The sequence below is a fragment of the Rhinolophus sinicus genome, chromosome 2 (assembly GCF_057876585.1).
Source record: "Rhinolophus sinicus isolate RSI-liver-muscle chromosome 2, RSI-T2T, whole genome shotgun sequence".
NCBI classification, from domain to species: Eukaryota; Metazoa; Chordata; class Mammalia; order Chiroptera; family Rhinolophidae; genus Rhinolophus; species Rhinolophus sinicus.
In genome coordinates, this window is record NC_142502.1 from 160,816,933 (window position 1) to 160,829,888 (window position 12,956).

A 12,956-nucleotide genomic window follows, 5' to 3' on the forward strand; every position below is an offset into this window, starting at 1 on the left:
CTGGTAATAAGAAAAGTGAAGGTTCTCTGAATGGGTCCTGTTCACCAGTGTTGATTCAGTTGACTCAGTTGATCTGATTGAGCAGGTGAGTTTCCTTTTCTACCCTTATGTCTCCTGAGGCTTTATACATGGACAAAGTGGCCTTCCTTGGTAGATAAAAATTGTTTTCAAGGTAAGAATATACAAAATTTGAGCTCCTCTACTGGATCACCCAAAGAAGACTCAAAGGATTTCAACAGTGGTGATGGAGGAGACAATTTTATGCTGCTTGCTGGATGGAATGGGCAACAGTGCAGAAGGATAAAGATGTGTTCAGCGTATATTTGGGGAACTGTGAGTATTTTAGGGAGGACGCATATGAAGTGTCTGGCAGGGCTAAGATGGGAGAGCAAATCGGACAGGTAGATTGCGCTACAGTGAAGGATCTTGCAGTCCAGAGTCTTGTTTTCTTATCCATTCTACCACATCTTTTGATTGGAGTATTGAATCCATTTACATTTAAAGTAATGGTTGATAGATATGTAGTTATTGCCATTTTATTCTTAATATTTTTTATTTTTGTTTTTTTGTTGTTGTTTTTTATCTTAAAGAAGTCCCTGTAAGATTCCTTGTAATACTGGTTTGGTGATGATGAACTCCTTTAGCTTTTTCTTGTCTGGGAAGTTCTTTATCTGTCCTTCGATTCTAAATGATAGCTTTGCTGAGTAATCTTGGTAGAGGTCCTTGATTTTCATCACTGAATATTTTCTGCCACTCCCTTCTGGCTTGTGAAGTTTCTGTTGAGAAATCAGCTGATAGTCTCGTGGGAGCTCTCTTGTAGGTAACCAACTACTTTTCTCTTGTGTAAGATTCTTTCTTTGTCTTTAACCTTTGACATTTTAATTATGACATGTCTTGGTGTGGGCCTCTTTGGGTTCATCTTGTTTGGGACTCTCTGTGCTTCCTGGGCTTGTACATATATTAATATTTCCTTTGCCCAAATAAGATTTTAAATAGGGGTATGCCATGACTAGACCTGAGTTTCAATGAGATAATTTTTTGCAGCTGCATGAAGGATGTTTTTCAGTCTGGATGTCCATATGGAGGCTATTAACAATAACCCAGAAAGTGACAGTCAGATTTTTCACATTTTTCACCTTGTTTTCAAAGTTATATAAGCTTATTATAGGAAAAAAAGTAGTATACAGAAGAAATGAAAAGAGTAAATAAGCAAACCCCAGAAGTAATAACTATTAAACATTTCGGTGTATTTCGTTCTACTTTTTTCTTATAGAGTTGAGATTTCTAAAGTTAATTAAAATTCTGATTTTTGACATGTATTTCCCCATATCAATTTTTTTAAAAAAAACAAACCCATAAACATAACTCTGATGGCTGCATAATATCTACTGCATAGATTTTTTAAATGATACACTTAAGTATTCTCCTAATATTGAGGTGGTTCAGAGTAAACACCTAACATGAATTGGGCTAATGATAGCCCTTTTGGGGGGGATTTTTTCCAAGTAGAATTGGGAAAATCAAGTCATTCCCCCTCTAGAGGAAAGTGGCATATTTTTTTTCTAAATAAAGAAGCTATTTTGTAGTGAGAACATGAAGCAGACACCAAGCAATATGAAGAGAAAGTACTGGCACATGTCTCATGGTTCCAGTTGTCTCTGAGGCTTTTCTGTGTCCTCACCCTTCTTATGACTTTAGTTCTCTCTTTAGTTATGTAAGACATCCTAGTATTTTTGCAATTTTCTCCTTTTGGTCTAAGTTCAAGTTGAATTTTGGAATTTACAACAAAAAGTGCTGTCTATAAAAGTGGGGCTTGGTAAAAGGGAGAAAAATCAATGTTTCTTGGATGACTGATGAGTTGATGATCCTATTAGCCAATTGTTGGAGACAGAGAGTAGGAGAACCAGGTTTAGAGGACATAGTGAGTTTGAGATAACAGCCAATAGACAGACCATCGGATTTGGCAGTTAGGAGGTCAATAGTAACCTTACATAAAGAAGTTTCAGTAGAACAGTGGGATGTGACATCAGTGTTGATGATACCACATCCCAGGAAAAAAATAATCTTCTAGCTGATATATAATCCAAAAGTTATTAGGTTGGTACAAATGTAATTGTGGTTTAAAAGGTTAAAAATAATTGCGAAAATTGCAATTACTTTTGCACCAACCTAATAATAAGAACCCTCCTTAAGCTTTTCTAAGGTTACTCATTTTCTACAAACTTTCATAAAAAGAAACTCTTACTGGAGTTGGATGGGCCTATAGTATTTTCTAGAAATTCCAGAAGTTAGTAACTTCCCAGCCATTACCTCTGATACCCAACATTCAGTTCGTAGGGACGCTATCTGGGGATTCCTTGGGCCCACATACTGAGAGAGGGAATTGGCTGTCTCTAGCCACTGACACTATTAAAGAAGAGTCATGCGAATTTATTTTTGTGGTAAAAAACGCATAATATTGTATTTACCTTCTTAATTATTTTAGCCAGTTCAGTTAGTATATTCACATTGTTGTGCAACAGATCTCTAGAATGTTGCATCTTGCAAGATGGAAATTACATACCCATTAAACACTAATGCTCCCTCCTACCTCCCCCAGCCCTTGGTAACCACCTTCCTATTTTTCATTTCTATGATTGTGGCTACTTTAGATACTTCATATGAATGGTCTCGTACAGTATTTTCCCTTTTGTGACTGGCTTATTTTGTTTAGCATAATGTCCTTGAGGCTCATCCATGTTCTAGTATATGACAGGATTTCCTTCTTTTTTAAAAAATTGTTTAAAGTTGAAATTCTCATTTTTTAAAAACCATGCATTAATACGATTTCCTTTTCTTTTTTAAGGCTGCTTAATATTCCATTATATCCGTTCATCCATCATATTCTATTTATCCATTCATCCATACATGGACATTTGGGTTGCTTCTACCTCCTGGCTATTGTACATAATGCTGTGATGAACATGGGTGTGTAAATATTGCCTTGAGAGCCTGCATTGATTTCTACATGAACCAGTTAGCAGAGAAGCTTCTCCCAGGTTGTTCCTGCTCCTCATTCCCTATCCTCAGTCCCCACAGTCCTGGAGTCTTTGCTCCACAGAAATCAGCCGAGACACTGCAGGGAGGGAGTCCAAATTCCATGGCAGTTGCGGGGGTGATGGGTGAAATGTATTCTTGGCTCCCAGGAACCCTGAAAGCGTTTTTCTAGAGAAATATGGTTACCCAGGGTGGTTACTTCTTCAGGATCATACTTCAGTACAATTATGGGTTAAATGTGTTCTTCCAGCAACCTGACCACCACGTATTTTTTCCTATGGAAAAAAATTTCCAAACAACCATGTAATAAACACATTTTTAGAACAAAGATTCTTTATAAGTTGTGACCAACTTTTCTTGTAAATTGAGAGTTAAATTCATTTTCAAGCTGCGGCAGTATTTAAGGACCCACGCATACAAACTCAGAGCCATTTAAAATAAATTTTTAGAAAACAATCCACTCAATTCACCTGTATGAAATAAACTCCCTTCAGGAGCTTAGTATGAAATCATGGGAGGACCCCATGATTTATACATATTGTATATGTGTCAATAGGCATACATACATAGGTATTAAAATTGCAATTTGCCCAAACAGCTTCTTTTTATATGGATAAAACACAGCAACACTGAAGACAAAGCATGAATGCAAGAGAAAGAGGGAATAACTACCATTTTCACTAGTAGCACACCTCAGCTTTGACAATGAAAACATTAGGTATTTCTTGAAGATTATTCAAAAGATAATGCTCAAAATGGGTTTTGTAAATCATTTATTATGATTGAAAGGGAAGAAAATGATAGGAGACAAATATTACAATTAAACATGTAACATTATTCTCTTGTAACCAATCATAATAACATACTTTGAATTTTTTAAATGGTTATATAAGTAATTTCCCAGAAAATAAAATTTTCACATCATCAGTTACAGAAAATTGATTTCTTTCCATCAAAATATTTTACCTCTGCTCTATCAAAAATACATGCCAAGTCTAGGGTACTACGGTTTAAGCTAAGCCTTCACTACTTGTTTAAATAAGAAGAGATGAGGGGCTGGGGGCTTACCAAATGGTGACCTAGTGATTGCCTGAGAATAAAGTCCTCACACATATGTAACAGCTCTGCCAAGCCTCTGGCTCACCAACTAATGATTTTTAAATGGTTTTCTGGGAACTTAGATACTCTATTGTATCCCAGCCAAGAGCCTCCTGAGACTCATCCCAAATTTGTAACCAGTTTATTCTCAAAAACTAATTTGCTTACGCAGTGAGTGGTTGTGACTCAAAAGATTTAGGGGAACTAGTACATGGAAATCTATTTGTATGGGTTTTTTGTTTTTGTTTTTGTCATTACCAATAAAGCAATATCTTACTTTAGCAGTGCATTTCTCGGCTCTGCCTTTTCTATGGATGCTAACTAATATGGGATGGAACATTCTCAAAAGGCTTAGTGTGAGAACAGTATATTGCCATAGAGAGAAAGCAGCAAAAGAAAACATGAAGGCTCTGCCAACAAATTAATTCAGCAGCTACCTTTTTTTTTTCCAAACTGGTTTAAAAAAATACCATACACAAAGTGATAAATATGTCCCCAAAATAAATACAATATTCTATACATAAATAAGATTTAAGTATACTCATGATTGCTGTTGCAATTAAACATTTTTATAATATAATTTTCATGTCTTATCACAGTTTCATTTTAATCATGAATACCAATTATTTTGTTCTGAATCATGCTGGAATTTACTGATCACTTATGTAACTTAGTAAAGTAATATATTTCTAGACTCTTTTCAACTAAAATTTTACCTCCTTTGACAGAAATATTACTTTCTCTTTTATTTAAAAAATATTTCTGGGAATTTATTTTCGAACTACAGTTAAAAAGGACTGTAGGAAGCAAAGCCTTAAGAATTGTCTTTGTTTTCAAAGATATTACTATTTAACAAAGCAAGGTCAAGATAACCCAGCACCAAATGCAATGAAATGCAGGCACTATTCCAGTGAATTCAGGCTATGTTGACAACGAAGGAATATCAGGAATCACTGTCTTGTTTTAAATTTTACACTCCAGTTATCTGAAAAGGTGACAGATTATGCTTTCTGATACCACATAGGAGATTCTGCTTACCTAAGTCCTGTTTTCTCACACAATGATTCACAGAGCCAAAAGATTTACTGTACTTGCTCTAAAAGTTTACCCATAAACACTACCCTGCAGCTGTTTCTTATACTGGGTACTCTTTTTCTTTCCAAACACCATATCATTAATTAAAAGCACATTTAATTGTAGTCCTTAGTTTTTTTGGCAGTGAGCGTTTCCTAATATCAACTGGTTTGCCAAATGAGAGTTTGGAATCTCCCTTTTTAAAGATTGCCAGAATATTTTTTTACAAAAGAAAACAAAACAACCAGACAAACTATATTGCATGATGTGTCTGATGGCAAGGGAGAAGGGAGATGAAAACAAAGACAAATTCTAACCCATTTAATCTAAGAAAATCAGTGTGTGGGCAAATTTTGTGTTTATGGTTTACTATTAGCATTCATTTGAATATTTATGAATTAATTAAAAGTGAGTAACCCCCCACCCCCTTATTTTTAAAGTTTGGAATACTAGTGTGTGGGTGCCATATTGCCAGGATGTAAATGCACTTATTTGGAGCTGATACAGCCATTACTTGGGGACAGGGAATGAATGTTCAGGTCCCCAAGCTTTCAGAGTAGAGTGGGGCCTTTGGTTGGTCTGCTGCTTGACAGAAGGGGCTGGCTTCCCACCATTCTGCCTTGGGGTCCCCCAGTCCCAGCTGAGAGCAGCGCTGGAGCAGAGAGGTGGTGAAACGCTGCCTTTTGCTGATGGAAGTTGTTTATGTAACTGGCGATCAAAAGAGTAATTTCAAGAATCTAAAACAAGAAAAATAGAATTGTTAGGCTCCTGAGAAGCGGGCTGGCCACAGGTGGTCTACAGTTGCAAGCACCCAAGCTACCAGAATTCCCTTCTCTGCAGATTAAACAATGAAGTATTTACATGTTCAGCACCATCAGGCCACTCACCTATTTTTTCATTACTTAAACCAGCAGAACCAGATTCTTAAAAAACAATCCAACTTAGTGGCACTATTAGAACATGTTGACAGTCAGTAGCATAACTTCATCAGATATCTTAAAACCACACTGTGAATATGTGAATTAAGATGGACTTAGAGGGTATTATGCTAAGTGAAATAAGTCAGACAGAGAAAGACAAATGATTTCACTTATATGCAGGATCTAAAAAACAACACAAACAAAACAAAACAAACACACATATAGATACAGAGACCAAACATGATTGCCAGAAGGCAGGGAAGTAAGGGAAAGGGAGAAAAAGGCGAAGGGAATTGAGAGGTACAAACTTCTAGTTGCAAAATAAATAAGTCACAGGGATGTAATGTACAGCATAGGGAATACAATAAATAATTTTCTATGGTGACTGATGGTTACTAGACTTATCATGGTGTTCACTTCATAAGGTAAATAGGTGTTGAGCCACTGTATCTTACACCTAAAACTAATGTGATGTGGTATGTCAACTACAGTTTAACAATCCCCAAAAATTCAGTATATTATATCAACTCTATTTAAACTAGAGTACTGAGTGCACACTTACTATCTGCTTTCACTTAAGTATAGATTTAAATATGAAAGATATCCACCATTTTTTAAAAGCTTCAGATTCTAAAGGACTAGTCTCTTTTAGATGACAATTTTGAGTTAAAGTTTTATAAAAATCAAGTTCTCATTCTTTACACTAAAATTGCAATTATATATTAGGATGCAATTTTATTTATTTTATTTATTGCTTTTAGTTAGAAACAGTAAAACTAGGTAGTTTGCTAAAAATAGTAAAGAAACAAGTACATTTGGGTTATAAAACCTCAGTCTCCCCACTAATGAGTCCATAAAGTGAATTACTCCAAGTAAATATGATAACATATATAAAGTGCCTGATGACGACGACCTACACCAAGGCCACGTTGAACTTTCTGTATAGCAGGCACTGGGCTAAATACTTTGCAATTCCTTCATTTAATTCTCAAACAAACAAACAAAAAAAGGTAGCATTATACCGTTTTTTTAGATGAAGAAACCAAGACTGTAGAAAGGTGAGGTTAAGCCCAAATTTGGACCTAAGACTGTCTGTATTTCCATCTGGCACTTAGTCTTTGCACAATAAATGTTTTAGTATGAAAGAAACTAGTATAAAAAAGTTGGTGAAAAGGCTGCTCTACTCACCTTGGGTTTTGCCATGGCAAAAAGTAATTTCTCTGTTGGCTTGTCCTTTGAATGTGTATTGTTAATGACGATCATAAAATCATCTTGATATCCTCCAAACGTCATTAGACTCTTGTACACATAGCTGACTACTAACCTCTTCAAAGAGAAGAAGTAAATATGTTATATGCTCTTTATTTTCAAAGAAAGAGGAGAAATGGTTAATAACATATCTCCATTAAAATGCTGATATTAATTATGATATAATGCAAAAGTTATTTTCTCAAATCAAATTTATTATGATCCAAAATAGATACTAGGGTAGTAATTTTATTTAGGCATCATTCACCTTTATATGTAAAATACATTTTGATTCTGAAACAAATAACTCACTGCAGGAAAATGAGAAAATACAAGAGGAAAATAAAAAGTATCTACATTCCAGCAGCCAATGGAAAACCACTGTTAATATTTTTGAATATATCCTTTAAGATACACACACGCACACACGCACCACACACACTAGGTTGAACCATATGAAACTGATCATTTTTAAGGTAAAAAAATGGTCAAATATTGGCAAATATATACGTTTCACCCTGATATACAGATTTTGATATACACAAACAGAAACAGTATCATGCATGCTGCTTCTTTTTTTAACTTAATAACATACTGTGAAACTCTTTCCATGACAACAAATGTACTTATATAACATCATTTAAATGACTTGATAGACAATTTTTTATTTATTTAACTAAACTCCTACTGCAGGATATTTAAGTCATTTTTATTTGTTACTATCTTAAGCAATACTCCAGTGCATATATTTCAATATATTTCATAATACACATACATAATTATTTCTTTGGTTATAGACCTCAACAACTGGAATTGCTACCTCAGAAAAGTAAGGACAATTTTGAGAATATTCCCAAACTCTCCTCAGAAAGGTTATACCCATTTACATTCCCTGCACCACAGTCTTGCTAACACTGGGTATCATCATTCTTTTGAATCTCTGCCAACATGACGGGTGAAAAATAGAATCTCACTGTTTTAAATTGAATTTATTTGATTAGTAGTAACATTAACATTTTAAAATACATTTATTGAAAATTTGTGTTTCATCCGTGAATTGCCTTGGCCCATGTGTCTATTGGTGTGTTCATCATTTCCTTATTGTTTCATAAGACATCCATGTTTATAAAGGATATGAACCCTTTGTCATACATGTAGCCAATATTTTCCACAGTGCGTTGCTAAGACAAGTTTTAAAATATAATTCAAAGATATACCGCCTAAAAGTAAAGGAATCTGCACATCTAATGATTAGCTTGCAAGACCATTCCGGCGCTAAATGCCTCAGGAGTTACAGCCTACCAGTGTCTATGTACCTCCAGGCCTGTACATCTGTCTCCCAGGATCTAGGTAACTGTTGTACTTAGCTAAGGTAACTTCATACGAGTGTACAATTTTCTGTTGACTTTAGATCACTAGTTTGATCATCTATTTTCAAGTTATCAATTCAAGAAATAGGAGGCATTCAAAAGTATAAACTCCTTAAAAAAAGTGTTTTAGCAATGATAAGGAGAAACAGTTACTATAACACTAAGGGATAGTTTGGTTTCCAAAACATTCTCAGTGATCCCTGATGATCCACAGGTAGAAGAGCCTTACACCTACCAGGTGACTTTAGCAATTGCTGCCCTCCAGGTTAGAGAAAAAAAACAAAACAAAACAAAACAAAAAGAATAAAATTTTTGCTAAGCAATATGACATGAAATATTACAGAAAATAAAGTACATTTTAGGTAAATGAACATATAGAAAGCATAGTTGCACTTTATATTTAATCATGTAAAAAGCTCTAAGATACTGTATGTGTACAGGTGAACTGATAAATGGTATTAAGGGAAATGACAGAAATTGTTATAGAAGCTTTAGTGAAACTGAACTTAAACTTTGGTAATGAAAGTTTCTACTTTAGTATTATTTTAAAGATTTTCATTTTACACTGGAAACCATCTTCCTAAACTATAAATGAATAGTTATTTCATGAATACAACTATGATTGCAATTTAGTCATGGTATCTTCATATTTTTCTCATACCTGATACAGGCATACCTCATTTTATTGTGCCTCACAGATATTGCTTTTTTTTTTACCAATTAAAGGTGAAACCCTGCACCAGCAAAACGATTATGACTTGCTGAAGGCTCACATCATGGTTAGCATTTTAACAATAAAGTATTAATTAAGGTATGCACAATTTTTTTTTACACAGTGCTACTGTACACTTTATAGATTACAGTGTAGTGTAAACACAACTTTTATATGCACTGCGAAACCAAAAAATTCGAGTGGCTTGCTTTATTGTGATATTCGCTTTATTGCAGTGGTCTGGAACCAAGCGCACAGTCTCTCCGCGGTATGCCTGTATATAACCTGTCTATCTTGTTTTAAAAGATTAGTTGTGGTCATCATTATATATTATATAGTATTAGGAAGAATGTTTTCTGTGTATGAGAAAAATCAGATTAAGGTATCATTACCCTCTGTTTACGGCACACTGAGCAATGTTAAATAGTTGACTCAATGCAGAACTTTAGGATTTAATCTTACCATGGAGTTGTATTCTAAGATGCTTAAACCATCCTCATGTACAGCCAGCCACAGGAAAGTATTTCCAAGCGATGATGGAGTTATGGGCTATGAAGAGGTGAAAATACACTCTATCATAAATGCTAAGCAAAATTAAAGATATTTTTCAGCCTAAAGGCAATGCAACATTTGAAACAACAGCTTATTAAATATCTCTCTTAGAGAGGAGGCCTGTGGTATAATGGAAACAGCAGTGACTCTGATATGAGGGGACCTGGGTTTGAGACCCCAAACTACCATTAATTAACATGTGCACTTGGATGAGCTACTTCATCTACACCCCGGCAGGGTTCGTCTCTCCATCCTCACTGTTTCTGCAGCACTCTTAGCCATATTCACAACACAGTGGGTGTTTCCAGGCCTACTGCGACACTGGACTGTGAGTTCCTGGAAGGTTGAGTACAACCCATTTGGAACCATGGGCTGTGTATTGCTAGAACTTAGCTCAGTGTTTGACAAACAGAACTCAATAGATGCTAACTAAATGAGAAAATGAATGAAAGAGTAAATGAGTGAATGGATGAATGAATGGAGAGAAGAAAGCAGAATTCAGCTGTTGTTTTCAGTCTAATGATGAGTCTAATGAGTGTAAGAAATGATTTATGACAGGGGAACGTGGAGCAGAGGGGAAAAGATAGAGAAGCTGATGGCTTTCCTGCCCTTTCCTTAGTGCCCCTTTATTGTTTTCTTTAAATTGTTGGGAATTTTCTTATTTTCTTTTTAAAAGCCGAACATATAAACCTGGGTTTACTGTTACCACTGTTTTATTTGACTGAATAGTCTCTCCATTCTTTCTTACTTTTGCAAGAAACAACTTGGCACCAAAGAACGGCCACTTCCTGGCTACTGTCAAATAAATTCGAACACAGTCGGCAGCACTGTGACCCCGGAGGGCCATCCATCTGGTTGACAGTCGCTGGCAAAGCTGCCTAAAAAAAGACCAAAAACAAAAACACAAAAGCAAACAACATAAACAGTGCATCATCCTCCTTAATCCAATCCTAGGCACAAATGGGACCTAGGCATAACTAAGTGAGGCTGTTATTTTGTCCCTCTCATCTCTCCACTGGCCACCCATTGTCCTCTTTGTAGCATTCCTTTCACCAAATTCTCAGTATTAGGGCTCTCAGTACGACATAGGTTTCCTATTACCACCAACTTCAGGTACATTTTAAAAAATCTGATCAGCTAACATCAAGCTTTAGTGTAAATTAGTTTAATTTCTCATGGGAATAACTTTCACTTCTAAGGAAAAGCACAAGAAGTCGAGACCAAAGAATGAATCCCTAACAGTGGAATTTTAGGCACTACCAGTCCTGGCTTGGAGAGGTGGTGGATGCAGGAGACACCTCTTAAATAAGTCACGAAGACAGTCACTTAATTTACATAGACTAAAGACTGATCTCAAATGTTTCTATTTTGAAAAAAATTATGGTGAATCGGATTTGCCCCTATGTTTTATCTATAGCTTTTCTTTATATGCTCTCAAAAATCAAAATTTCAAATTAGTTGAGTTTAATAAAAAAACTTTATATTAAAATACTTTATGTGAGAAGATAGTTTATTTTTAGTCCAATTTGTTTATAGTGTAATATCCGAAGAGGTAAAAAAATTAAAAATTGGTAAACACTTCATAAAATTAAAGATACGACTGGCCAGTTTTTTCTTTTATTTATTAGCAGGATTAATTTAGACAAGAATGAATAAGATCAAATGAAAAGCAGATCTTCTAAATTAAAGTAAGTTTTCTTTCTCAGTAAAAAAATTTTAAGCCTAGATTCTAAAGTTTCCAGGTCCAGCTTAAATAAACCTCTTGGGATTCAACACTATTTAAAGGTCTTGAAAAAAAGGTCATGTACAACAGGAAAATATCACCAAAAACAAGCGTGGCTTTGCCTTTAAAGGGCTGCAAGTAGTTCCTTACCTTAACTGCTCTTCAGAGGAGTCATCTCTATACCTTTTAGGATAAAATTTCTCTATCACTTGTTTTAGAGTTTGATTTGCTTTGCACTGATTAGTCACGTGCCCTGCTGGAGTTGAAAAAGGTCTTTCAAAATCTCCAATCTCTACCTAATTGGAAATCCGAAAAAGAGAAAATACAGGATATTGAAAAGACTTTTTAAAAAGAAAATCAGCTTTATTCTTAATAAACATTCTCTATAACACATAACAGATACATCAGCTTGTCATGATTGTGTGATTACGGAATGTATAATCATATGTAAGTACTATTATTAAAATCTGAGGTACACTTGCATGCGAATTTTGAAAAACATCTATAACAAACATTTCAGTTCTGTTTCTGCATTCACCAACTTAGGTTACTATCACCATCTAGTAGTATTTGCTAAAGAACACACCGCTCTATTATTGCCTATGACAGCACAGGAAAACAATTTTCATTTTAAGGTATTATTTTAATTGATAATTAAGCAAAATAGAAGTTAAAAATGAAAGACAACAAAAGTTGTAAAGATAAGAGAAATCTCATAAAAGTGTTACTTGGACTTTTTAAGGGTCTTTACTGAATATAATGGGAGCAAGAACTATATTCTCATTCCTTTCTCCTAGGTTTTCTCCATAAATGTTACTGTATTCATCCCCTCAGTTTATTATTCTGATATTCCTGGGAATAGAGCCCCTTTCTCACTGAATGAAAGAATGTTCAATCCTTCTCTCTAGTAACAGGCTACAAAGATGCCTTTCCCTGCCCACCCATCCAACAACCCACCATCCATCTCTCCATTCACTCACCACCCATTCATTCACCCAAACCTATACTGAGCCCCCATTACATGTCAGGCAGTGGGCTAAGTGACGTGAGAAAGAAAAGTTGAGCATAGTTCCTATCCTCAAAGAGTTTGCTGTCTGGTAGGGAGACTGAAGTATAAACAAATACTTATGATAAACTGTGGTAAGTGCCTTGTACAGGGTACCAGAGGAGGGCTCAAAGAGCAAGATGGGGTGGGGGATATCCAGATGAGAGTCCTACAGAAC

At 35.3% G+C, this 12,956-nt stretch overlaps 1 protein-coding gene across 8 annotated transcripts in view; it reads right to left on the reverse strand.

Annotated features, from left to right (window-relative positions):
* Window positions 1-3,792: 3,792 nt before the first annotated feature.
* The window catches only part of PLEKHH2 (pleckstrin homology, MyTH4 and FERM domain containing H2), a 92,094-nt gene continuing 82,930 nt past the window's right edge, over window positions 3,793-12,956 (reverse strand). For 7 of the 8 annotated variants that reach the window (XM_088796187.1, XM_088796190.1, XM_088796188.1 and 4 more), the window contains 5 exons: window positions 11,884-12,029; window positions 10,759-10,888; window positions 9,921-10,007; window positions 7,317-7,454; window positions 3,793-5,945 (listed from right to left, as the gene is read on the reverse strand). In XM_088796187.1, coding sequence (XP_088652313.1) covers window positions 5,760-5,945; window positions 7,317-7,454; window positions 9,921-10,007; window positions 10,759-10,888; window positions 11,884-12,029 — 687 coding nt within the window. In that variant the 3' untranslated portion in view covers window positions 3,793-5,759. Of the gene's footprint in view, window positions 5,946-7,316; window positions 7,455-9,920; window positions 10,008-10,758; window positions 10,889-11,883; window positions 12,030-12,956 lie in introns of those variants that run through there. The other variant, XR_016020465.1, reaches the window with a different exon arrangement.